This window comes from Gavia stellata, chromosome 1, assembly GCF_030936135.1.
Source record: "Gavia stellata isolate bGavSte3 chromosome 1, bGavSte3.hap2, whole genome shotgun sequence".
NCBI lineage: Eukaryota > Metazoa > Chordata > Aves > Gaviiformes > Gaviidae > Gavia > Gavia stellata.
This window is the reverse complement of record NC_082594.1, coordinates 87117629-87144993: the sequence shown is the minus strand read 5'-3', so window position 1 is coordinate 87144993 and position 27365 is coordinate 87117629. Positions and strand designations below refer to the sequence as shown.

At 41.7% G+C, this 27365-nt stretch overlaps 1 protein-coding gene across 4 annotated transcripts in view; it reads right to left on the bottom strand.

Annotated features, from left to right (window-relative positions):
- CNKSR2 (connector enhancer of kinase suppressor of Ras 2) overlaps nucleotides 1–26186 on the bottom strand; it is a 217930-nt gene extending 191744 nt beyond the window's left edge. For all 4 annotated transcript variants that reach the window (XM_059824755.1, XM_059824762.1, XM_059824768.1 and 1 more), the window contains exon 1: nucleotides 26123–26186. In XM_059824755.1, coding sequence (XP_059680738.1) covers nucleotides 26123–26186 — 64 coding nt within the window. The remainder of the gene's footprint in view (nucleotides 1–26122) is intronic.
- Nucleotides 26187–27365: the final 1179 nt, after the last annotated feature.

Below are 27365 nucleotides of genomic sequence, written 5' to 3'. Positions count from 1 at the left end.
ACGGCTGCACATCTCCGACAGCAATTGCACTAACATGCAGCACCTGCCCTCCAAACAATTTTGCACCGTGCAGCAATGACAAACTACCAAATTCCCAAATATGACTGTAAGCATTGAAATGCAACCACCAAATCCCCTAAGGGTGGGAGGCTTTGTCTAAGTAGGTGTGGTATTGGCTTCTTCAACAGTTTAGAAGGGGCTATAAGGCTGAAACACCCCCTCAGGACTTAAGATACGAAAGTCTTAATTTTCCATAGCTTTTCACTGTCTCCCATGATTATTTGCAGCTGTGCTTCACACTAGCATATATGACTATAGAAAGTGCAAAGCCATCCAATGTCCAAGCCTACAGCAGGCAGGCAGGAGGGAAAGTTTCTTCAAACTCTTAGTGAACTCACTCCCGTTTATTCTTCCTTCTCGCAACGCCCATGCAATTCCCAGGCTTGAAGCTCTCTCTAGCAGAAGTTCGCACAATTCAGCACAGTGTGAGATTTGGGATGGTTTTAGAGTTGTGGGCAGAAAAAGCTGTACATCCCCCTCCACAGGACAAAGAAACATCTGTAAATTAAAATCACTGGTCAAATACTTTGATATGTGTAGGAGTGTCTTGAAGAAGAAAGGGAAAGCTATACTTCTAATATTCATCACTTCCATCACTTCACATACGATGTCTCAGTAACCATTCCACCCCTCTGCAAAATATAAATGAATCATATATTAAACGGAAAAAACAAGTATAATATGTAAGACAGTCAGAAGATGTTTATGTAAGCCAAGCACACCCCTGACATTAACCAAGTAAGTAAATAAGTACTGGTTGTTCTTTCAAATGCCTTCCCATGTTTGCATTTTACAGCGTGCTCCGGAGCAGCCACATTAAGCACACTGTTGTTGTCGCAAGAAGGGTCCTCCTCTTCTCCCTCCCTCACATGGGTTAATATATGCTATTATGCAAAACAGTCAAATAAGCTCTGCCACAGTCTTTATTATAGTTCTTCACCACGAAAACCAGTTTTGCTGCCAAGAATTTATTATGTCAGAAGGCATCCTTTCAGACCAAGCTGGAACATTGAGTCCCCGAAGAAATAATACAACAGTTGTTAAAGCTTTCCTTTACCTCAGTACTTTACACTGTCTCCCACCACTGGAGAAATCTGTTAATGGTTCAGATAAGGCTTCAAGATTTATTTAGTGATGCCATCACACAGGGCCTGTGGATTTCATGCAGCCCAGCAGCATGGTTAAAAGCAATGCAATTCATTTTGCAACACGAGCAATTACTCAGTTTTGCTACACTTACATTGAACCCCTCTCAGGAGCAACAGTGGACAAGATGCTAGGCTTGGTTGGGAATGCATATATGATGACTTCCACCCATGCTCCAAATTATTCTTCCTTCCTCTACATTTGGTTTTCCTTCTAATACCAGCAAAATCATCCAGCGTTCACTGGCTCTATCTGCCTTCTCTCAGGAAGGATTTCAGAACTAAGAGAGAACCCTAATTACATCACCCATAATTGGACAGAATATGTTCAAATAACTTTACAAACGGTCCTACAAGTACAGCTTTATTACATTCTGATATGCACAGATCCAGCGTATGTGAAGAAGTCGAAAACGTTTCAGTTTTAAGCTTCTTGGTTAAGACAAGCTGCTTCAAACTATATTCAAAGTAGAGAGCTTTACATAAAAGTACACACAAGTACAACTTTTCATGCCTGCTCTTCTCCACTCTCCCTCTCGCTCATTAAGAGAGAACACATTCTATAATGTAAAATCTACAATATGAACTGTAAGCCTGTAAAGTGGGAGTGTAACCCATACAACTGGATCATGGCAAAATAGATTCATTAGTTTTTTAGTTCCTTTGGCAATATACTTTTAAAAATAATGTCGTCAGCTTTGCATAAGTTGTAAACACATAAAAAAAATTTTAAAATCTGTTGAAATGACAACCTACATTACACTTTAGCTAGTTTCTCATTTTGCATAATCACTTGCTCATACAATTTATCCATATGAGCAAAAAGCAGTAAGTAGGAATTAGACCCTTCAAAGACTGAATTAATCTACAGCAACATATTAGTCTCTTTCAAGTCTCGTCAATGTTATATCCCCAGTAAAGAGAAAAGAATGTTCACATGGAAAGTAATGTGTGCACACGTCACACAAAATTAGTAACAATTCGTTTTTAGCTATTAACTGCATAGCACTAAACTAATGGTATGAAACCTGCCCCTGAAGCTCTTTCCCAAAGAGAGGATGAGGTACTTCATTAAATATTAATATTACACACTATATATATTTGTGCAAAACACTGCAGTTTAGTGCTACCAACGTTTTATAAGGCACACATTTACACACATTTACTTAACCAATTCAGAGGCCTAATGCTGGGAAACCCAAAGAAAAACCTGAAATCCTCACATTTTGCCAATGTTGCAAGCAACATTGAGAACCGTCTATGGGGAGGTGGAAGATGCGCACTGCGCTCAGCCTCCCAAGCAATTCATGTAGAAAGAGGCCAGAAACACCACAGAAAACACACCGTGAGAGTGAGAGCTCTACTCATATGGAGTGCTCCAGAAGGCAGCACAAGGTAAAGTGATGCTCTCGTGCATTTTGCATAGCTGTACTTACAAACAGCCTTGCCCCAAGCCATGTGGAAGGCATGGCAAACTAAACCAGAGTTGAGATTTAACTGAGGCTGCAGTTCCACAAGCTGTAGTATATTGTTGCCATAGCTTAACAGATAAAAGGAAAAAAATACATATAAAGTTTTACCACTGAATTAATTTTGAGCTTAGCTTTCCATTGTGTGATCTTCACCCTTTATTCTGCAATATCCCTGGCTGGTAGAACTAAATACTTGTATCAGGCAGCGTGGGATATTCCTGCCCATTTCCACAAGGCATCACCAGGAGGTAAATGCCGTTTAACTTTCTGTGCTAGCTGTATATAGCCAATGGTAGCGTACTTCTTAGTCTTGCTCCATTATCTCCTGCCCATTTAAGTACTGTTTACTTTATATTAAAAGGTGATGGACAGAATGTATCAGTATAAAAATACTAAGTATTTTGCTTAGCACCTCATCCAGACCTAATGAAAAGCCAGAAAAAAAAACAAACCAAAAAGTACAAGAAAATACCTGAATTTTCACTCTGTAGAGTTTAACAGGACTTGTTATATATACTAATTTTCTTACTGTATGAGAGATTCCATATTCCATATTTAGTCTTAAAAGTGTACCTGAAACATAAAGTTAGATACCATTTCAAGTAGTTTTAAAACCTGAATAAATTCATAATGATTACTATTTTGATCACGGTAATTCTGGCTGTCTTTGCGTGCCTTCCTCCTTGTCGATAAAGACTAAAAGAAAAAAGTGTCCTTGTTACCTGCCACAAACTCTTTTGGTCTCATTAAAAATAAACTTTCTGAACCTGAGTGAGACTTAAGGAGTGGGTTTTTCTGAAAGACAGAGGACATCTTTATTTCCAAGTACCTGCTCTAAGGTATCAAATGCATCATTTCCACCATCATTTTCAAATGCCAACCAGTCTCTTAACCACGTATTTATCAGCTGTATTCTGATCTTGCTCTGCATCACATGTGTCCTAGTGCTTTCAGCCTCCTGTTAAGAAAGAGTAATACCTTAGCACTCTTCAGTTCTGTTAGAATCTCTTTACTAACTTGTACTATTTCAGAAATAACAAGGCTTTTAATAATAAAGCATGCATGAAGTTAAGCACTGCTAGATAGGAAATGGCAATTCTAATGCCTATAAAGATAAGGTGCAATTCCCCTTCTCATGACAAGTTCTCATGACTCTGCTAAAGTCCCCTTTGGAGATGGTTCTCTGCATAATGGCCAGTTTCACAACTGTAAGAGGAAGAAAAGTGGAAAATGAAAAAAATTTCTGAACCTTTAATATTAATAGCTTAGTATTAAAATTTCAACAAGTTGTTGGTATATTTTTAAAAAGAAAAATAACAGTACAACAATATAGGACATGCAGATTTCTGGAACAGTACTTTTCAACAAGCAAATGAACACCAAATTTTAGGGTGAAAATTATGGACAGGAGATTCTGGAGACCTTTGAAGGGTGTGGTTTTGCAGCAGACTGCCCCATCACCTCAATCAGCCTATCCTGCAGCCAGATGATAGGACTCCTCCCTGAAGACCACTGCCTTCTGCCCAGCTGTCCTAGGCTCCTTCAGCTGAAACTGCAGCATTCCCATCTGCAGCCCACCACCACAAAACAGAAGTACGACTGTTTCTGCACAGCAGCCAGAATTCAGTCAGCAACGTCTCAGCACCAGTGATGCAATCCTTAATAAATGAAAACCTGTAATGTGGCATAAAATATCCTGTCATGATATTGTGCCCGTAAGACTATGTGGCCAACTTCTGGTTACAATCAGGTAAGAAAATCTTAACCATGGGCAAGATTTTGGTGAGAACCCTAACCACTATCTTCAGCAGATGGGCAGGGAAACCTTGTTAGAATTCCCACTTGGAGAACCCGTCTTACCACCAAGCTAGAGGCTGCATGAAGACCAGGTAAGCTATCAATGTCACTCTCATTTATTCCTTTCCCAGCACGACCACCAGCAAAAATTTTCCTCAGCACATCTGTTACTCTACCAGCCCAACCCACTCCCTCTCTCTTTATCTCCTCCTTATTCTCTTTGCATCTAAACAGGAATGGGAAAACCATTTTGTTCTAGCATCCATTTTTCACCCTCCTCTCTCTCCCTGCATAACTCCAAGGTCAGCATCTCCTGCAGCATGCAGCTTTCCTAAGTGGCAGGAGCCATGCAGCAGACTGACAAGAGTCTCAGTGATTTAGCTGCTACTAACATCAGCGAAGCCACCCAGAAAGACCGCTACTAGTTTGACCTTAGTGCTGTTACTTGGAAAATCTGTGACTAGCAACAGAGGTATCAAAGTCATCCTCCAAATATCAGGCTGGCAATTTTACGGTGTGCCAGAACCAGAAAGAAGATGCTGTTTCTTCTACATAAAAATTCAAACTCTGAGCAGCCTGTAGAGATCCTCCCTCCTTATCAGGAGAACTGCATCTCCACCCTTTGCAGACAGAATTTTATTATAACCTATTCACATTATAAGTCAGTCTTTGGCAGACAGAGCACTGCTTTGACTTCCAAGCATTCAACAGGAGATCCTGTTAATGAAACACTTTTAACCCACATCGTTCAGGTAGGGAGCGATTCGCTAATATGTCTCACAAAGTCTGAGCACCACATTAGTGTTGGGCCCATCTTCTCTGACACAACTTGACACTTCAGTCATACGTTAGGCTCTGAAGCATCTGTTCCATAATAAACTCTTATATGCTTGCCAAGAACCTAAGCACTGCCTTTTGGATGAGTATTGCTAAGTTGCAAGCCATAATTTAATACTCATCTGACATTGATGGTGACCCAACGTTTAATGGAGCTTAATGCTCTTCTGATGCCACTGATTAAATTATTGCTCAGTAGTCCAGTTTCATAATCTACAATTTGAAAGGAAGCAAGACAGATATACAGGCACTGTCTCCTCTCACATCAGTGAATCAGTTCACTGGCAGGGAAAGGTTCCCTAATTGAAGTTATAGGTAAGTACACTACAGTGCATCATTCGTCAATACAGAATTTTGTTCAGATGCTTTAAGCCAATTATATTATTATGAAAAAGCAAAGCATGAATTATTCCCAAGCGCAAGGGGAAAATATGGGTAAAAGCCTTGACCCAGCATGTACAATGACTTCATAACGTCCTGAGCACTGTCCAGGAAACTTGGTGCTCAGGCCAACAGGAGTTTCTATTCATTTTCCCCCCACTAGGTTGTTTAACAGTTTGGTCACTGCTTAGGCACAGCTGTGCAAACAATCTCTCAATGTTTGGCCTGATGCTATTGAACTCCATCCCAAAATGTCTCTCCCCTCTTTTCTGCACATAGGATGAGGAAGGTTAATTTGGACGCAGAGGATAAGAGGCTTTCACAGCCCAGCTTAAATCATTAGTTCCTAACATTTTTGAGTTTTGAAAGAATTTTACTAAGTAAATTCGCAAGTTTAAACTTATATCTAAGACAGTTGTTAGCAACAGTACTTTCTAAATTATCTCAAGAAGGTCTATTCCCATCTTGAAGAAAAAAATGTGCTGTGAACGCCCAAACGTTTTAGAACAATTAAAAGCAATTAAAAAAAAGCAATGAGAAAGTAGTGTTTTAAAAATGCCTTGGATGAGAAAGACTAGAAGTTGTTTCTGAGGGTACAGATGTAAAAAACAACAACTACTTTTTTTAGCTTCCCAGAAAGTAAACCTTTCATCCCAGATAAAACAGAGGAACAGTGTCAGTACACAAGTACTTTTGCAGGACTATTCATTATTACATTATTTTCACAGCTATTGGCAACCCCAAAACATACCGCCCTCAGTAGAGTAACTAAGGACTAACTACATGCAAATTGAATGCTAGGTGCTTGCATGAATGCAATTTGAATGCTGCAGAAAAAAAATTCAAAATCAGAAAATCCTGAGTAAGGCTTCTAAGGTGTATGTACCTCAGCTACACTGTAGTTCTCAAATATGGGCCTCATTTCTGAGACCATCCACAATTTCAAGCATGTGAATACTTGTATCAAAACTAGAGCATATCACACTAGTGCTTTATGTAAGTGTGAGCTTGCACATCTTGTTAGGTGATGAAGCTTTAGTTCTAGTAGAAAGTTGTGGAGTTACTCATGTCCTTTCAGCTGTTAGCAGGCAGAGACTAAATAATTTAACTGATATTATGGAAAATAGAAAAGTCAGACCTAAATATTTCCTTTACAGTCTCTCTCAGAAATTAATGTCATTACCTTAGAACATTGTGAAAATCTCAAAAGCATCAGCATTTGGAGATATTGTAAAAAAAGCTTTCCCATTAAACAAACATTATTAGCCAGTGTTAATAGATAGAGTGTGTTCCAAAATTAATTCTAATACAGATTTATACAACCATAAGGCCTATTGACTGCTTCCTTCATTTTTGGTTTTTATCCAGAAATGCTTTAATACTGGTAAAATAACTGAATTCCCATTTTTTCTGCATCTGGTCTTCAAGACTTTTCCATGTTAAATATTAGAAAAAAAACCAACCACAAATCAGCAAGTGTTTTGAACATGCAATAGCTGGTAATTAAATTTCAAGGAGTTAATCTCTGCATAGAACCTCAGAACCTAACATACTGCCCACAGGAAGAAGCTCTCCAGCTCAAACCCTGCACTGAAATCTCAAGAGGCAGGGTCCCAGATGTCTCCTTGCAAGGTGCTTGTAACATCTTATGGTTTCTAAGACCTTAAGACACTTTGCCAATGATAAACGTATTTTTAGGATTCTACAAGCTGTGAAGTACACACAAACCTTCTTCCCTTTTTTAAAGAAATATTTTCTGTATTGTCAAGCCCACAAAAATATATCTAGTTCTAGTAATAAGTGACCTTTTTTTGTTCGCATCCTACTCTTCATCCTTCTTTCACCTTCCCCGCTGCTTACTACCAAGGTTACACTTCAGCCAGGCCTGCAGAGAGGTTGTTTTTTCCCCTCACTGTATGAAAGAAGCTAGGCTCCAGAGAGATGATTTTCTTCTGCAAACCCAATCTTCATCACTCAGCATCCACTAAATGCCAATAGGAATATTTAACCCATTGGCATGCAGAAAAAACATAACAAGGTATTGGTTTTCTTGGTCAGGTTTTCACAGTTGCTTCTGAAAGAAAACTTTACCATTCAAAATTTATAGGAAACGAAAGTCTATTTTCCTGCATCTCAGTTCTTCCCAAGACCTTTGACTGCAGCAGTCATCACCTGCGGTCCACTGTCTTTCTCGACGGGTGGCTGAGGCAAGGAGAAAGAAGTGTGTCTCAGCCCGGTCCCAACTCATCAATGCAAGTGGGAACAACAGGCACAGAAGTCACCTCCCTGTCATCCCAAATTCCCACGTACAAACCCACCACTATTCCTCCCCTGCCCATGCCTTGCAGCACGCGTACTTTGGGTCCCTCACTGCGTCTGTTCCAGCTGGGGAAGACTTCAGTGTGACCACCCCCTATCTCTACCCAAAACCCATCCGACCTCTGCTTGGAGCTTCCCCGCGCAGGCAGTCGGATGGCCAACCACCCGCTCCCCACAAGGCCGGGCGGGAAGCTGCAAGAAGCCACAGCCCCCGTCTTCTCTCTTTTTGCTCAGCGTTTCAGCCGGCCTCCTCCCCTCCTCGCGGGACGGGATGCCACGCACCGCCGGGCCATCGCTGTGGGCACCGAGCTGCCTGCACGCTGTGATTAGCAAAGCTGGCAGAAATCCTCACAGCACGAATTCATTGTGAAGACTTCTCCCACCACGGCTTGGGGCAGGTCTTGGGCATTTAGAAGAGCACAGGGAAGGATAGGGGTTGATTAGCAAACTTTCACTGATATTTTCCATGGCATTCCCTTCAGAGTTCCCCAGAATGTACTATTAAAATTGACTGTTTGCTTTTAATCTTTCACACATTCTGTATTTTTAGAGTAGAAATAGTTACATGAAAATTATTTTGATTAAATGCCAATTTTACACAGAGGAATAGGTCTTGATTTAAGAAAAAGGTCCTACAATTATGGACCCCTGAAGGAATTAGCCATTTTATTTTACTGTTATTTGGAACTTTTTGAATATCAGGCTGAAAACATAATAAAAGAGTGCACTTCAGTATTCTAAGGATTTCTGAGGCTTATAAATTTTCCTTTAATTTATAATTGACAGACCTCCTTTTTAAAGTTAGTCAGAAATCTATTCCAAACAGCTTTTTAAATAGCTAGCTAGTATTAGGGAAGAAAAAAGCAATTCAGTGAATGCGTCACTGTTACAGAATCAATGTTGTATCACGCTTGTAATATTTCATTAAATAGCAGACCTTTAGAAGATGAGAAATCATTAGTTTCAAATGTGAGTAAAAGTATTCACCTTTGCACCAAACACTAGAAATGCCCAAACATTTAGAGGCAGGAAAAGAGGATCTTCCAGACTTCTGCATGACATTTAGAATTATTTTATTACTATTTTAAGATTTCAAGAGTTTAAAAACATTATTTCAGGGAGAATAAAATGTAGTTTGCTTAGGCCAGTAATCTCAACACTTGAAATTGCTGCACCCCAAGTAAAATTGTTAAAGTACAGTTTTTTCACTTAATTACAATTTTTTTTAAAAAAGCATTGCACTAGTGACTACTGCTAACAAGAAAAGACGTGGTGATTAAACGTTTCATGTCCTTTAATAGCTAATCTGAAGTGCTAATGAGTGTTCGAAACATGACAAAAATGTCAATTGTTACAAAGCTTCTTGCTACACTGTAGAGCGATGAATAAACTTGAATTTTTTTTTTTTTGCCCGAGTCAGAATCAGAACATCACAGACCTGGTAGCTAAAGCGCCAGTTACACAGAGTTACTCTTTATAGGACTTTCTTAGAGGACTTCCAAGGTGTCTCAGCTCATGCCTACCTACCAAGGAGGCTTTCTGATTTCCCTCTGCTCCACATAGTCCATGCTTTTGTATAAGGGCAGTCACCAATTTCAGAAACCTAACTCTAATTAAAAACACAACATTAAACCCCCTCACCTTCTACAGATTAATCAACCTGAAAGAGGTTTCTTTGTTAACCGTGAGAGTTTACTGCACACTTGCTTTGGACACAGGCCTTTCTTACGTGCCAGGTAATTTCAGCCCTGGTAAGCACATTAATAACGCATGAATGCTGCAGGGAGGCATGGGGCAATGGCAAGAGATGCCTCCCCCCGCCAGCATGGGGCTACGGCAAGAGATGCCTCTCACGCCTGTCGGCAGCTCTGCACCAGCGCTGCCCCAGCACAGCTGCAGAGCTGCCAGCAGAAACCTGTGCTTGCACTTCTGGAGCTCAGCACCCGCACCAGTAACTCACAACCGTGGGCCAAAGCGAGAGCTAGGGAAGACCCTCTTTTAGTCCCTCTACCAAAAGCACAAAGTGTCTCCACCTGCTCTTCCCTGTGACCTGCGTTGGCATATGGTAAATGCCATAAGCATTTTTCATAATATGCTACCGTTATGAAATGAAAAAAGAAAAATGGTGCATCGTTTATTCAAGATACATTACATTAGGTGCTTTGGGTTTCTATAACTTTTACGTTAGCATGGTTGGCTTCTTTTCCAACCATTCTTGATATTTCAATATCATCAATTCTCTTATGCAAACTCAAAAACAGAAAAGGCTTAGTCTCAAACTGTAAGATGATGTAATTTCAAATTTTTCTTGAGAAAGTCCTTGAAAACATTCCTTTAAACACCATCGCAAATACTGGTGCAAATAAAAGCTAGAGCTTACAAGAACGTCAACATTCACTGTGACTTTAGTAATAATGCATACTCTTGAAGACCCTAACTGATATTTTGAGCTCGTTTTAACACATGAACGTACTATACAGACTCACCAAACGATCTATTAATCTTATATGTAGAGCACTTTTAAAAATCTTTAAAGTCCTATCATGACCTGACTCATAACTGGTAACTTACTGAGCAATATGTACTGAAGCCCCTCCCACTCTTTTAACAGATGGGATGCAGATCCGGCTCATATCCACAGCAACGCCATATATCGGTATTTTGTCAAAGCTCTGGTTTTTCTTATACAGCTTCAAGGAGCTTCTGAAATAGGTTTTGATGGTGCATTTGTTTATTTTTCATCAGCACAAACTTGTTTTGTAGTGTCTCGCTTGTCATCGTAACAGTGATAAGCACTGAGGAAGATCAAAGCAGACCTATAGTTTAGAGCAGGCAGGAATTTTACACCGAAGGGTTTCCTATTGCTCAAAATCATTTAATCAGATAATCCATATAAAACAAAAAACTTGCAGTACTCTTCTTTCTCCTTCTATTCATACATTGCCTCTCTCTTTTCACCTATGACAAACTAGGTTATACAGGGCCTACATTTGACAGAGCCTAAGATAAGAGGCACCCATCCGGTTGGTTTCTGGCACCAAGCCTCTACCAAAATACTGCGTTATGAATTACAAACACTCTCTCCCCTCCTACCTTCATTCAGAATAATGGCAAACCAGATGGCAAATTGTGATGGCTTCTACTGCTCAGCCAGAAGCATGTGCAATTATCATTTGGTTACCAGATCTCTCCCTCCAAATAACCTATGCAATAATTTACCTCACCTTCTCCATCGTGTCATGCAGGCTGTAATGTCCTTGGTGTATGACTCTTTACTTAGGGATGAAGTAAGGTGCCTACTCAAGCCTCTCTCCATCCCTTCCTTTTGGGGAGGTGGGGTTGGTTGGTTCTCATTTTTAAGACTCCTGTGTTTGCAAAAAGAACCCAACTTGTTCGGTCAACAGGCTCAGCAACCATATACTGAATAGAAACCTCATTTGCAAAATTTTAAGCCACTAGTAATGAGTTTTTCCCTTTTTAATGTGCTACAGAATCTACACCAACATGACCACTGAAGAATTTGTCAAGGGACTGCTTGACAGCTGGGACAAAATTAATGGGGTTGTTAATCCTCAGTCCACCCCACAGCTTTTGGCATGAGAAAATGATATAAGAAAAAGCAGTGTACGAGTGATTTGTTTAGAAGGTGGCTCCATCTCAACAGCTGATCTGGCTTCCCAGCTGGGTGAAGTTCCTCAGACCTCCAAGTCTCAAATCAGGAGTGACAGGCAGCACGGCAGTCTTCAAGTCCCACCTGTGCACACTTAGATCCGTATGGAAGAAATCAAAGTGTGGCAATGAGAAGATCACTGGAAAAACATACAAGGCTTCAAATAATCTGAAGGGCATCAACCAACACTGAGTGCCTAGGAAAGTATAGACAATCCTGCCTCTTCACTAAAAAAAGCATTTTTCCTGCCTGACAGCTCTTAAAAAGGTCGCTAGCAAAGGCATACCTGTGTTGTAACAATTTCTTAATTTAAAACACATTCCCAAGCTTCATGTATCAAACTAAATGTCCCTCAACTTAGTCTTGCCATAAAGCTGAGCCATTTACACATGCAGAACAAACAGTATCTTATGATACTAAGCAAGACTGAAAATGTTTTCTATATTAATGATTAACAAATCTTTCTATTGCCTTAATGCCTTATTATTTCTAAGTTATACAAGTCCAAGGCAGAGGCAGCCTACAAAACCAACATCAACAAGAAATGAATCTGTCAAAGAGCAAACAATTTCTGCCTACCAAACAGGATATATGGAGAGTAATATAATGGAGTGGTTTTAATTAGCTGGGCATATGAAGCTGTTACAAGACAAATTTCTTTCATTAAAAAAAGCAGCCAGTCAGTTAGAAATGCTTCAGTGCACTTAAAGTAGAGATGACACAAGGCATTTAACCTTCTCCCTCCCCTGTAATGAGGAGGAGCCGGAGGACTCGCGATGCAGAGGGTGACAAGCAGCCTCTTCACCTGCTGCTGAAATACTGGCAACTCCCCAGTAAAGCGAACAATACAGAGGGTCCAGCAGCACATGGGAAAAAATTCAGCAGTATAAAGAACCTTCTTCTGTAATTTTGTTCAGACACGCGGGAGAAGAGTTTCTTACAAAATGAAATGTAGGATTTTTAAGGCCTTCCAGTACTGAGTACAACAGTTTTGTGTGTTAGCCAAAATGGTGCCTCTAGCAGTGGAGTACCCACAGCAATATGCTGTTACTTCGCGTAATGGCTACTTATTTTCAGCACCAGATACTACAGGTTTCGGCTACTTGGTAAGCATCGCTGTATTACTAAATACAGGGAATTTTCTTCATTACTTGTTTGGGTTTGTTTTTCTTTTCTTTTATTAATCTTAGTAAAATACTTGCTCAGTAGCAAAGGCAATTTCTCTTTCCAAGGGTTACATCTCATACAACATGGCTCCTGAGTCAAGCACTTATTTTATACATGCAATTTCAAAAATATTATGAATATAACTTAAAAAATGAAAAAAGAATTTAACATAAAACAAAAGTGATGGAGAATATGTGTGTATGCATAGTACGCCTTTTTTCTCCTCTCCACTTAAATTTCTCTGCTTTCCACATCATACATTTGTATCCCAACGTACTGCTCCCACTTTCCCCCTTTGCTTTGGGCTAGAGGTGCACCCCGAAGAACGGCTATGCCAGCCTCTCCTTCTTCCACAGGGGCCAGGGGACAAATCAGAAACATTGATGAAAAACCCACTGCATAGATTATTAGCAGAGGAGTTACTCTGTCCAGGCCCACAGAGAGACTCATGTGCTTAAAGACAGAAATTAGATGCCTGAATTTAAGCCCAGAGTCATCAAAAGCCACTCTTAATCTTTCAGGGTGTGATTGCAGACAGTTCTGTCTGATCAAATTAGGATGGAGATAGACCCGTCCTTGTCTCCAAATCGTGTCCTTGTCAATGCCACCCTGGGCACACCAGCCACACGCACACACACATACACGTGCACACACACGCCAGCCAGGATGCTCAAGGTATTTAAGAGCACAGGGAACCTTATACTCCAAGCCCTTGTTCCCAGTAGTATTAAAAGATTCTGGATAAAATTAAAAACAAAATACAGACAGTCCCGAAAGCAAAGCTGGGAATCCAAGACCCCCCCCCCACCCTTGCAGCTAAATGCGTATTCACTGGACAGCAGTTTCTTATTTTTAACATGGTTTTCGGAACAGAGATTACAAGATACTGTATGAATGTCGAATTGTTCCCCTTCAGTTCAAAACAAGTCATTGTTCTGGGATGGGAAACTGTGGTTTCTCCAAAGACAAACATCCCTTCTTGCTTGTTTCATTAAACTGGCAAAAGAAAATTTAATTCAAATTAAGAAAACTCATATTCAAACGGATCCACTGGAGAAAAACAATTGATATTTATGTACTGTCGCCACTTTGCACTCATTACAGGGGCTAATGTTTTGCAAGACACATCTTTTAAACCTTACTAAGCTTATTATTTACTATCTCCTGACAAGCATGGCTTCATTTCAAGAGCTGGCACGCATCCCATTGTGAGAATCTAATCTTTAATAACATATCCTAATTAAATATGCATATTTAAATGCTAAAACAAAAGGTAAAATTCAAAGCAAAACAAAAAACATTCATTTGACTAAACAAAGCAATTGGATTAGAGTGCACAGAGCAAACTTAAATAAATTCACATATGCCATAGCAAAAAGTCATTAAGGGAAGGGGAGAAAAAAGGGTCAAAAAACCCCAACAGGCAGACAACTCTTTATAGCTGCCCTTATCCGACCTCTCTGAACTGCGAGCTAGTTTACTTCCCATCTGTCATATGATAATAACTTTAAAGGGAGCACATTTAAGAACTCATCAAAAGTTCATGCAAGTCAATTGTTCTTATGGTGCTTGATTACACGAAAGAAGGATGCATTCTTCTAGCGGAGCTACACGGATTTATTTTTCCCAACACTGATGGCTGATTTTTACCATTAAACCATTTACAAGTTATCATTTTGTGCTGTTCCACAGTGACAGAAAAATCCTAAAACAGTAAGCAGTAAAAAACAAATGACCTGTTGAGATTTAAATACCTAACCGTGCCACTAGAAAGCTATTTCTATCTATTTGCTCATTTTTAAACTGCTGCAATCTGGAAGCCATTTTCTTTCTAGGACGTACAGTCTATGACATTTGACATTACTGAGATGCTTTGAACTCAAAAAGTTTGAGCTATTGCTTTGTGAATTGCCTTAATACTTTTAAAGATTCTATCAAAAGAAAAGTAAATTAGATAGATTTGTAATTTTAGAAACAATTTTATCATCGATTGAAACTAAATCCCAACACACATCAATCTTTTCCTTCAGAGATCTCATTTTAATTCTTTCTTGAGATGAATTTTAATTTCTTAAGATTTATCAATACAGTATTCTGCAGGAAACTCCTTCCAGTATTTGACAGCACTAAACAAGAGGGTACAGGCTTAAGATTTACAGTTTTAATTCTTAGGATAAATACAAGTCAATTACCTTGTAAGAGGTAGACCACATTACTGAACACACATAAAGTGAGGAAACCTAATGAAATTACAATTCCTAGATGTTATTTAATTCTGCCTGATAGCTGAATTAATTTCATATATATGCAACTGAAGAGTTATGAGCACATTAATTTTTCCTTTGGATCTCAAATGTCACCATTCTCACCACAGCCTGCAATATATTATCAACTGAAAAAGAAACATTTTCTAAAGTAAGGTTCTTTTAATTTTTTATTTTTTTTTTACTGGGCAGCAAAGTTTTTATTCTGCTTTACCTTCTTTTCAACTAGAAGACAAATTTTCGGTCACTGTTTTTTTGGAGGAGTGCATCACATACCGAAGTTATCTTTTTAGTTACTCTATTACATAAACAGCTCTCATTCCCCTAAACAGGATTTGTGCAGATTTGCAGGGGTGAAAAACATTCAGGGCATGGTATCCTGCAAACTCAAGTCCCTGTTCCGCAATCCTTGGCATTTGGATGTCCAGGCACGCCACCGCACCCTGCATCGGAAAGCATCGTCTCAGAAGACGGATAAAATCCTATGATCTGATAACACCACCAGAGACAGTCACTAATTGTCCAGTCTGTTCAGGTTTACTCATTCATATCTCATTAGCATTAGTTACCTCCAGTTCATAATTGAATAGTTCAGTGTGGCTTATATTGAGCTGAAGGACAATGGTTAGGATGAAAGACAGAAACTGGATGATGTCCAAGTAAGTAACAGAAAAGGATTTTATTGACCAAGACAGAACACACAAGGAATCAGTGAGCTGCTTGTAAACTAACTTTGTAAACTTTTAGTAACTGAAATTACCTTTAGCCTTCCACAAGAAATTTCATCTTTTATTCATCTAGCGAATACTACATAGTACGTGGGGTATATTTTCATAGAAAAGTGATTTTTTGTCTTGCACCAAGTGTTTTGTTTTCCCCAAGACCTTGGGTTGATAAGCTGGTAAGACCATTTTCAAACGCTGACATTTCCATCAGGGAGATCGCTAGCGCTCCTTCATTAGCTTTGCCACGACTCTTCAGCTGCCTTATTCAAGCCAAGGTAGTTACCAGGAACACCAAATTCTTTATTTAAAAGGAAAAAAAAAACCCCAAACACACAAGGAAACATGCTAATCTTAGGGATACAGAAGTTTCATGACTGCATATACATCACTTTACTTTCTATAGTTGCTAAGCGTAGCTTCATCATAACTCAAGCAGGCATTCAAATGCTATGCCAGTGATGTAATTTGCCAAAGCAGACATTTAAAACAATCCTTTCAAGACTATGAAATATCCAGTCCTTTTAAAAAATTACTTTCTTTGCTCTCAGGGAGTCCTGTCATATACCTAACTTTCTTATTTTTCTAATGATAAACTCTTCTCCTTGCTTCAAACGTTCAGATTGATACTTATATGGAAATTTCTTATGTGCAATGATTACGCTTCCAGGCTGAACTTCTCTCTCTCAAATCCACACGCAGAGCACGACAAATTATTCACACTACACTGTGCTCTTGGACTCAATAATCAGAGCTCCACAAATAGGCTTTTGACCACAGACTGCATTAAACAGCTAAGATCCATAGGGTTTAAAACATACAATGAAATAACAGCTAAAGTAATGAAAGCTACATCTGATTTTGAAGTCCAGCACCCAACAGTGTAATCAGTGATCACAGGTATTTTCAAGAGGACTTGTGAGGCACAACACTCAAGACTATACTAAAATACGTAAAAAGAAATTTAAGAAACAACAAGCCACCACATTCTAGGTTAAACTAACATATAGTTAGTTTTATTTGAAAATATTTGAAGACCACAATAAACACCTCTCTGAAAAGCAATAATGACCACTTCATCATAGTGTCCTTACAGAAAGTTTTAGAAACAAGTAGAAGCGGACTACAAAAATAAAAACACACTAACAGAATTGTACTTTTTTCATATTAGCGCTAATAAAACAAAGTCTACCAAAAAGAGCCATGCTTGACCTCTGAAGAGAAAGGGCACATGGCTCTGTCCATGACCATAAAGAAACAATAAACAAGACAGCCAGAAGTCAAGCAGTGCTGGACACTCAACAAGGTACTTTTTTGGATATTTCACCTCATACTTCAGTCACACTTTAATCAGAATAAGACAAGAAGAAAATTGTTATTTGTTTGGTGTTTAAAAGGTGTACACAAAGCAGGACAAGTGAAGATTCACAACAGTTGACGGTACACAATGTAAGTTACTTTTTCAGAGAGCAACTTCTCCTTTGCATTCAACAGGTCCCCGACCACTATTTTTTTAAAATCTGAAACCAGACAAGGACAAAAACGGCACTGCATCTTGCAAATCAAAAAAATATCAACTGTGTGAAAGCAACCAACAAAACTACAAAGCAATTAAAGACAGGAAGGAAGGCACATCTCAGTCATGGATATCAATGAGGGGAGTCCAGTTACAAAGATTTTAATTATTAACATGGAATTTAATTGGGACGCTAAAGTTAACTTCCCCAGTATTATTAAGAATGTCAGTGAAGCTTCAGCAACCACACGTGGCCAAGTTTTCAGGTTCACGTTTCACTAAACCCACTAAGGTCTCTTGTCATTCCCATGAACGGTTTCGGTGTTGACTCAGAAGGAAGAATGCCATCTAGTGAATTACTCGGACAACACTGGCATGTTCCACCTATATTTACCTGTCCTCATTATGCAGAGGAAGGTTTTCTTCACCTTCTCACTGACATGAAGATTATCAGGAGAGAAGGGAAAGAGAAAAGGAAGGGAGGCCAGGGAAGAAGAATCTATTTTAAAATAGGTCATTTATAGCTGTAGCTATTGGCAACTGGTAGATGTGGCTAAACTAAAAATAAATTCTACACTTTAACAAAAACAGTAATATTATAAACTTCTACACGGCCAACAGTCATCCTCTGTGGGAGGCAAGAGCCCTTGAGAGGTGACCTAGCCAGCTGCTCAGCAGTATCCATGGGTATGTTCATCCTTCCAAATACAAGAGGGCTAAGGAGGAGATCCCAGCATTACCCCGGCTCGTGCACACCCTTAGCTCCCACCCCAACACTCCTCCAGACCGTTTTGGCCAGCCAACACAGGAAGATTTCGTTCCACCGGTGATACTAGACCAAGCAGCACAGACACAGCCCCATCCGTGATATCTGAAGTTATGTGAAAATGGCTTATATGCTTGTGTAGCTCAGCTGGACATCCACTGTCCACCCACAGCAGACACCAGTAAAATCCTAACAGAGGAGTCTCCACAGCATTCACAATCAAAAATTCAGCATTACCAAACAAAGACCCTGTTCCCCTTAAAGCAATGGATGTTTGGTGCTGATGCGAGTCTTAAACCATTTATTAAAAAAAAGCTACTTGAATCTTTAATTTAAAGGCTCAATTAATTCTCATCAACGTCTTGTCCTCTTCTTCACACAACCGAAAAGGTATAATACAAAAGTACAGCACTTTGCATCCCACTATATTAAAATAATACACTTCAGCTGAATATAGTTTAATTACGGCTTACTCTGGTACACTCATATATTAATTAACAGTTTATTTGGAAATTCCCACCATATGGTACTGTAGCAGGTGTTAATCATGTAAGGCCAAACACTTTGAAATTACTGTTCTAGGCACTTCATCTGAGGTACCAAGTGCCCTAAATTTCTACTTAAAGGATAAACTAGAATTGCCAAGCACCCTACAAGATCACACTCACAGCTATTTTCTCAAAGATAATATTACTCGGCACATAAGCAGAACAAAAAGGGCTAGATTTTCAAGCCTCCAGTGCTTTAAAAAGACTTGATATGCTGAATTCCCTTTGTGTAAGAGCAATGCCTGCACTGGAATCCTCAAGGAAAAATTTTTTTCATCTACCAGACATCTGCTAACCCCCATATACGGTGAGGGCAAATTGTGTTTATGAGTGTAGTATTCCAGACCTTGGGTGCACTGAACCACTGGACCTGTGTCTTCCAGCCCTTCACCCTTCAATTGCAGGAAAGGAGCATTATGAGGAGCAGTAGATGCTTGCTCTTGACTACTCAGCTATTTTAAATTTAAGAGCAAATGTCCTGCTAGGTCCAAGTGTCCCAGAAGAAGAAATTAAACTCCCTGCACAGTGCTGCAAGTAGGTTCACGTGGCAGTTGCTTTCCTCTGCATTTTGACTATAACACAGGCCTAATATTGGACCCCCCACATTTTTCTTCTTGAAAAATACAACTCATCTCCATCTCCCTACTTCACCGTTTTAGAAAAAGTGGATGCGTTTGAAAAGCTAGAAGAGATGAATGAACAAAATATGGCATTTCATAGTTTCATGACACAGCCTTTCCAGAATTGGATTTTTTTTTTAGTAAGGTATTTGGGAACCCTTATCCTACAGCATTTGTCTTGATAACTACTCAGCTTCTAAACTGAAGGTTTAAAGGTTTTATTAGGTAAATTATTTAAGCAGTAAGTATGATACTAACAAAGTTTTGTCTTATTTGGATCTAGAAATCTAAAGCTAAGTTATCCTGCTAAAGGTAAACACTTGCTACAGGTGTTCATTGATATAGTTATCCTATGTTTTAATGAGGAAACGGTAACTTCTTGAAAAAAACCCAAACCCCACAGCATCTACATAGCAGGGAAGCCTGAGGAACAAGCTTCCTCTTTCTCCTGGTTACATACCTTTGAATGCAAGCCTATACATGAAGAATTTTCTCAGGAAACAGCTTTTCCCTATTCCTCTGGAAATCGGTAACAAATATTACTACTTGACTCTGAGAAATACAGTACAATCAAATGCTACAGTAACTTTACTGAGATTAAATGGTCATCTACACTTCCGAGGATCAGACGGAAAGTCTAGACCATTTGCCAGTTTGGGTTTTAGAAGATAAAACTGCCTGTTTTATTATTGCTGGAGCGCTAAAAGACAACTACTTGCAAAGATTCTAAAAATACATCTGTATCTATATTTCAGAACTCTCATCTGAAAAGTTTTATATCGCTGCCTTGCAAAATTCTTGACACCCATTAACCAGAAAAGGCATTTGTAAATTGCTTGGTTTAATACTGCAGTGTGCAAATAAATCTGAATAAGATCAGAATATAGAGCTTCGCTGAACTGTTGCAAAAAACCACTTGAGAAAACATATTGTGAGGCCATATTTAAACTAACAGATGTTTCAGAAACAGAACAATATGTTCAAACAAAATAAAGGTGTAAACGGGCAGTGTTAAAAGAGCTTCACAAATAGCACATTAATTTCGGTAACGAGTGAGATCACCTCATCTAGGAAAGCTCCCTCCCGAAAAGATCATTAATTTAGAAATGAATTCTCATGTTATGCCTAAAATTTGGCTGCATGAATTATTTGCAGAGTGGCTGCTTATGTAACATTGCATTTGCTATGGCAACACCAGGGCTGTTAGGCTTTGTCATATTCCCGTTTCAATTGCAGTTTCATTTTCTGCTGATAAACAATGGCAGGAGAGGTTTTTCTAATCACAAACCAAGATGCTCTAAAACACATCACCATGACTGATGTGGTGGCCATTGATACTGTTAAAACTCCTAATGTCAGAAGGGCAAGCAAAAAGTGAGAGATCCACAGGAAAAATAAACAAGCTAAAGGGAGAGATCTTCCAGCGCTGCTTTCAGTACAGCTTTAAAGCTGGAGTCCTTAAAACTAAAGTTTGGAATAGCGCAGTTTGACTCTTGACTATCCATCTTTGTACAAACTCCCCTCCCCAAAAAGATCCCCAACTTCTCTTATTAAAATTCTTACTACTTACTTACAAATGGATTAACTATCTATAAATTAAAAAGTTTGGGAGTTCATCGAAATTAAGCTCCACCTATGGCACTATTTCATATTTTTCTACAGCTTTTCTTGCCAGACATTACAGTAAAAGTCATAACCCCATTTAATAGCATCACTTCAAAGCTAATGGAGTACTATATGTACCCTCTGCTACTGCAAAATTTCAGTTTGCTTTTCGTGGGAGAAAAAAACAAAGTTTCAATGCTTACAAATTGTAAAACACCTGATCTATTCCACATATGGCACTTAGCAACGACTGTTCAAGCTGATGACTATTCTGCAGCCTCATTGGTTATCTACACAAGCTTCACAAGGAACTAAAGTTTCAGAATCCAAGTATTTTTCACACTCTTAAATATACAGCTTTTGTCTCCCTGAGACAATTCAGCCTTCTCCATATGGTTTCTAACAGTCACATTCGTTAGGGGCCCTCCCAAAAGCAATATGAAGGGAAGTAGTGGACGAAAGCACCTTTAACTCGATGAACCATTGAAAAAAACAAAAAGACGGACAAAATTTAAAGCCCGAAATGAGGCACATACATATGTGCAAGCATGCCTCCTCTCTACCGTAAAGTAGATGCTCACAGGCCCCTGTGGTAGTATAGTCCAGCCTATGGTCCAGAAAAAGCGCTCTCCTAAACTTTGTCCATAACAGTCATCTTCAGAGAAAGCCAAGGCAAAAAATGAGGTAGGTCTGATAGTGACCCTGAATACAGCAGTCACCCTCACTGTTTGTAGGACCTAAATCCATTTGCTAGATCCCAGCACTGCAAGAGGGTTTGTGCCTTCACTGATGAGCTTTCCAGTTGCTACCTAATAGTTCAGGAACCGCAGCAGGACCTGGGTGTTGCCACAGGTATCCTACGGCTCTGCGCATGCGGAAACAGGAGTAAAAGGATCCCCATGGCAACATTTTTCAAATCATTATTACATCACATTCCCACAAACTCCTGCATTTTCTTGACAAATAACACGTAATTCCCGTTACACCAAGTGGAGCACAGTTGTTGGCAGCCCATGACGACTCCATGCAAACACATGTGCTACTGAAAACAGACATGAACTTCTGTATGTGAAGAGCAGACAGAAACTCAGTTCTTAAATCCATGTAATATTCAATCATCCAAACGGGGAACTTTTGTACTCTGCTTTTGCTTTGCTAGAAAATTCATGTTTCTCCTTCTCTTCCCCCAGTTCTTGTAAATATTTACATCCTTCTAAACGCTGGTAAAGTAGACTTTATAGAGGTAAAAAGCCCCCATTCCTTAGTGTTAGAAGACGTTAGAGCAACTCCATGCCTCAGATGTCAGCATCTTGAGTAGGACCACCATTACAACAGTTTAAGCTGTATGAGCTTAGTGTAAGCCCTATAAGCTGCCATTCGGCAAACAAAAAATAAATATTTAAGCTTTGTTAGATAAAGTAATATTGATTTTTCCAGGTGGATTGCCTTTTTGAACAGATTCTGCCGTTGAGAGATTGGTACGGAATTAAAACTAGAATATTGTTAAAAGCAGCAAGTCCTTATCAAACCACAGCCATTATAAATAACCTCAGACAAAAGAAGTTAAATTACAAGACTCAGTTAAAAACATCCTGATGTTTGGAAAGTAATTGCGTGTTTTTGAGTTTTCTCAGCACCTCAGAAATCTAAACCACATCTGACATGTTCCCTTCCTGAGTCAGTGAAAGCCATGACGTTTGACGGTGCTTGCCTATGCAACGTGTCAACGTCTTGCAACGCAGCAGTGGAATCCACACATGTCCTCCAAAGGGGAGGCAGAGGAGGTGATTGACACAGTTTCAGCTCACTGATCCATCCAGGGCCTTTAAAATTAGTACTAAGTTATGAAAAGCAAAATAATACACAGTTTGAATCAATTTAAATATTCATTTTATCCTCCACATACAATATGTCATCCTGTGGGAGAGATGAGCTAATCCATCTGCTCTTTTTCCAGCTCTATGACAGTTAATCTTCTCTTGGTGGGTTCATTTTAAACCATACAAAAACTCGTATGCTGACACAGGCTCCGCTTGTTTTGTCATTTTCATTTGCAAAGTTTTAATGGGTACTTTGGTCCACAACTTCTTAATGTACACATTTTCATAGGTCGAAATTTAGGTAGCCGGTTATTTGCATAACCAATTCCAGGTACAACTCTCTATCTCAGCAGTGTTAAGAGTCCATAGGCCATTAAAGGATCCAGAGGCCAACCGTGTATATCAAGGAATCAAAAAATTAGAGGACATTGGAGAGACTGTATTAATGCCATGAATACTCACAGTCTTGAGCCTGCTCCCTATCCAGCCATCCAGCCCAGAGCTCAGCACTTTTATATAACGCTTTTGAGTGGGAATACTTGCTCTGTCTTCATTTCTCACATCTTTAATGTTAGGCCTGATACTTTATCACCGATCCAAACAAAATGCCACTGAGGTAATGGCTCTTTTGCCTAAGTAAAGAATTCCAGACAGGGCCTTTTATTGCAAACGCTCAGGTCATACCAGCAAGACCATCACAAAAACACTGAGACCAATAAAATCTAAAGTGTTTCATTTCCCCTTACTTTCAGATAACTGTAAACAATGTTAAACAGTAGGATTTTCCTTTTTCAGGAAAGATTTTGCTTTGAACACTTAAATATATTTTGAAGAATGCTCTTTACAGAGCTGCGCTGAGAAGGCATATTACATAGTGGAGCCCTTACTTAAAGGAAGAGGTTAAAACCCAGTTCAGCATTTATAATTCTGTAAAATAACCCCAGTAAGCCAGCAAAATATCCTCGCATCTTGAAGTTTAATGTAATTTATGCAAACCAGACTTGACTGTCGCTAATGCAAAGACCACTAATGCACTCACCCCAAGGTTCTCATGTCAAAGACACGTTCGTGTTTTACTCATTGAACTGTGTTGGGTACCTCTTAAAACACAGAGACTTTCAGAAATGTAATTTGTTGGAGATAATGTGTTTAAAGCAGTAGAAGAACATATTTTCACCCAGATTTCAGTAACAATGTTTGCAACGCTACAAACAGTACGCGAGAAAAACAAAGTTGTTGCAGCCGAGACCACTTGCCCTTATCCACTACCATCCTTCCTCCAAACTCGGCAAGGTGTGATCCATCAGACAGGACCAGACCTGCCCGTGGCTGCTGGTCTTACTCATTGCCAGGCTCAACTTCTGAAACTATGGTGGCTATCTAGGTGGTTTTCCTCGAACGGTGCTAGTCAAAGGCAGGTGCTTTATCTCTTTGCACCTCACTCGAAATGAGGTTTCATCTGCAGTTCAGAACACAAAATTAAGAAATGAAAGCTTGAAGCAACATATATGTGTTTGCCCAGTAAAAATGAAAGTACTCCTGAGAAACAATCAAGCATTCACACCAAAATAAACAGGTTAAACACTAAAAAGCAAGCTTCATAATCCAGAAAGTAAGCACGATTGCAAGAACTGCTTTTTGTGTAAAGTTCACATAATTATTTTTAAAAAACAGACCTACAGCTCTGTGTGTTAGTCACAGGTTTCTAACCAGAAACCTTTATCCAGCCTCACAATTTTTGATGTTATCATTTAGTCAGGCTGTTGTTTTTAAATAACTGATTTTGTATTGATGCAATACAAAAGCAGAGTATGCAACGTACTTCACCTGTCATTTATGAAAAGTATTTGATGTATTACATTTTGCAGTGTTTTTTAAAAATGCAGTATCTGCAAATTCATTATTTTTTCTGCATTCCCAAAATACGGGGGAGGTATCTCAGGCATTGATTTGAAAAAACTCCTACACAATCTTATTTTTTTCAGAAGTAAAAATGTTGGAAGCCAAATAGCTGTAATAAAACATTTTGAAGTTGGAAGGGGTTTGTTTTTAATACTGATCATGTGTAGCTCCTTCAAGTTTTTTATTAATATTTACTAATTTCTTAGGATATGAAGTATCACATTATTCTTTATTATTATTTTTCTATGGATTGAGAATGCTTCAGAAACAGCAAAACTATGTATGTTACTGAATATAATTATAGCTCAACAGCTATAAATGTCAGGATTGAATAACTGAAAACATATGCTATATGCCTGAAATTTTAAGGATGATGAAACTGTCACATTAGTAGCACACAGCATGTTATAAAGAACTCCCACAATGTAGCAGTTGTTCAAAAGTTGTATCCATCCGGTCATTCTATCTTTATAAAAAGATATATAATATTAGATGGTGATTTATTCAAAACACAGCTGCAGCCTAAGTTAAAGGTAATAACAAAAAAAAACAAACCACAAACCGCCACAAAAAGACCTTTTTGAATTACAGTGTTAACGCCACATCGGTGCACGCAGAATAACAGAAAGGCTTTCCAGAGAGCCCAAATTTTATTCTCATTAGACTTTATTTGGGGGGACGACAGGTGGGGGAGCGGGAGAAGCACAGCAGCAACACGTCAGCCCAGCGGACTCTTCCCGGTGAACGCAAGTCACGGATCTTCAGATGCCACCCCTGGGGCCGGGGACGGCGACCCCCCCACGTGTGGGTGCCCTCGGCCCGGCCGGAGGGGCGGGCTGCGCGCCCTTCGCCCGGCGAGGCGGTTTCACGGCGGCGGCGGCGGCGGCGGAGGCGGGGGGGGCGCGGCAGCCCCGGCGCTCCCGAGGGCGCCACCGACCCACCGACCCCGCCGCCCGGAGAGTCGCCCCCGCCCCGCCGCCAGCCGCGGGGCGCGGTCACACCGTGCTCCCCGCAGGGGCGAGCGCCCCACGGTTGGTTAAACTTTTATGTCGCCAGTCATTTCGCACCGCCTCTGCCCGGCGCAGCCCGCCACGCTCCTCGCATCCCCTCGCTGCTGGGGCGGGGGGGCGGCCCCATCGCCACACCGCCGCCGCCGCCGCTCGGGAGCACCCCCGTCCCGTCCCGTCCCGTTCCCCCGGCTTTATGGGCCGCCGGGGGTCGCCAGCCGCCCCCCCTCCGCGCCCGGGGGCGGAGGGGGGAGCGCGGCCCCGCGCCTCGGGGCAGCCCGGGGCCCCCGGCCCCCGCGCTGCTCCCTCGCCCCGGCGGCACGGCCCCGATGGCCTCCCTCCTCCCTTCCCACCCCCCAGCCAAAACGCGGGGGAAGCCGGCGGTGCCGGGAGGCGGGACCCCGGCGCGGGGGAAGCCGCGGAGCTCTCCGCACCTGCGGGGATGGGATGGGGTGGGGGGGAGATGGGAGAGGGGCACCGCGCAGCCCCGGCGCCGCTCCTCACCTTTCATCCAGTCGACGACTTGGCTCGGCGACCACTTACTGACGGGCTCCATGATGAGGGCCATGGGGGGCTGCGGGGCGCGGGGCGCGGGCGGCCGCCGCTCTCCGGGCGAGGGGCGAGGCTGAGCGGAGCGGCGGGACCGCGCTGCCCGGAGCCCGAGCGGCGGCGGGAGGAGAGAGCCACTGAATCTCCGCTTGTCTCCGCTCCGTTCGCTCGCTCGCCGCCTCTGTGCCTCTCTGGGGATTTCAGTTCATGTTGCCGGCTCGGCGGGGAGGGGGAGGAGAAGGAGGAGGAAGGGGGAGGAGGAGGAGGAGGCGGCGGCACGCTCCGACGCCTCCCGCCTCCGCGAACCCGCGGGCAGCGGCGGTGTCTCCCGGCCCCGCCGCAGGGTCGGTCCCGCGGCGGTGACGGAGCGGCGAGCGGGGGGCTGGCTCGGCTCGGCCCGGCTCGGCCGTGCCCGGCTGTGCCCGCGGGCTTCCGCGGCTCTCCGCGGCCGCGGCTCCCGCGCCGGTGTCTTTCTCTCCTGGCGGAAATGACGAGGCGGCTCCTGCCACCCGAAAATATCTCCAAGTGAAATGGGAAGCGATACCCGACGGCCGCCCGGGGCGGGGGAGCGGGGCGGGGGGGGCCGGGATGACTCGCAAGGTGCTGCCGGCGGGGGGTGGCGGGCCTGGGGCGGCGGCAGCGCCGGGCACCTGCTCCCGCCGAGCCGGGTGCAGGGGGGTGCCTGCGGGGGAGCGCAGCCAGCGGCTCCCAGCTGACGTTTGGGGTTTGGGTTTGCTTTTTTCCCTTGAAAAAAGCATCGCTTCGTGGGCGGGAAAGGTTTTTTTGCGGGTGGGTTTTTTTTTTGGTTTTTTTTTGAGAAAAGCCCGGCTGTAAAACGGCTTTGATGGACCGTGACGGTGTCGCCGAACGCCTCGAGGGGGCCGTGCTGGCGGGCAGGGCAGGTGGGGTGGCGGCCGCCTTTGGTCGGGGTCTGGTGGCGGCCCGGAGAGGAGAGGAGAGGAGAGGAGAGGAGAGGAGAGGAGAGGAGAGGAGAGGAGAGGAGAGGGAGGGGAGAGAAGCTGCACCTTGTTATTTTGCCTGCCTCACCCTGAGGGTGCAGTAATGGGGCAACCTGGAGTGAGTTCAACCAGCAGAATCGGGGTAGGAATGGGGCAACCTCAGCAGGGAGAGGGCACTGCAGGGGGCTTCCGTGCCTGCGCTGTCCCCTGAGTTGCACCACCAAGGTATGGTGGCTGCA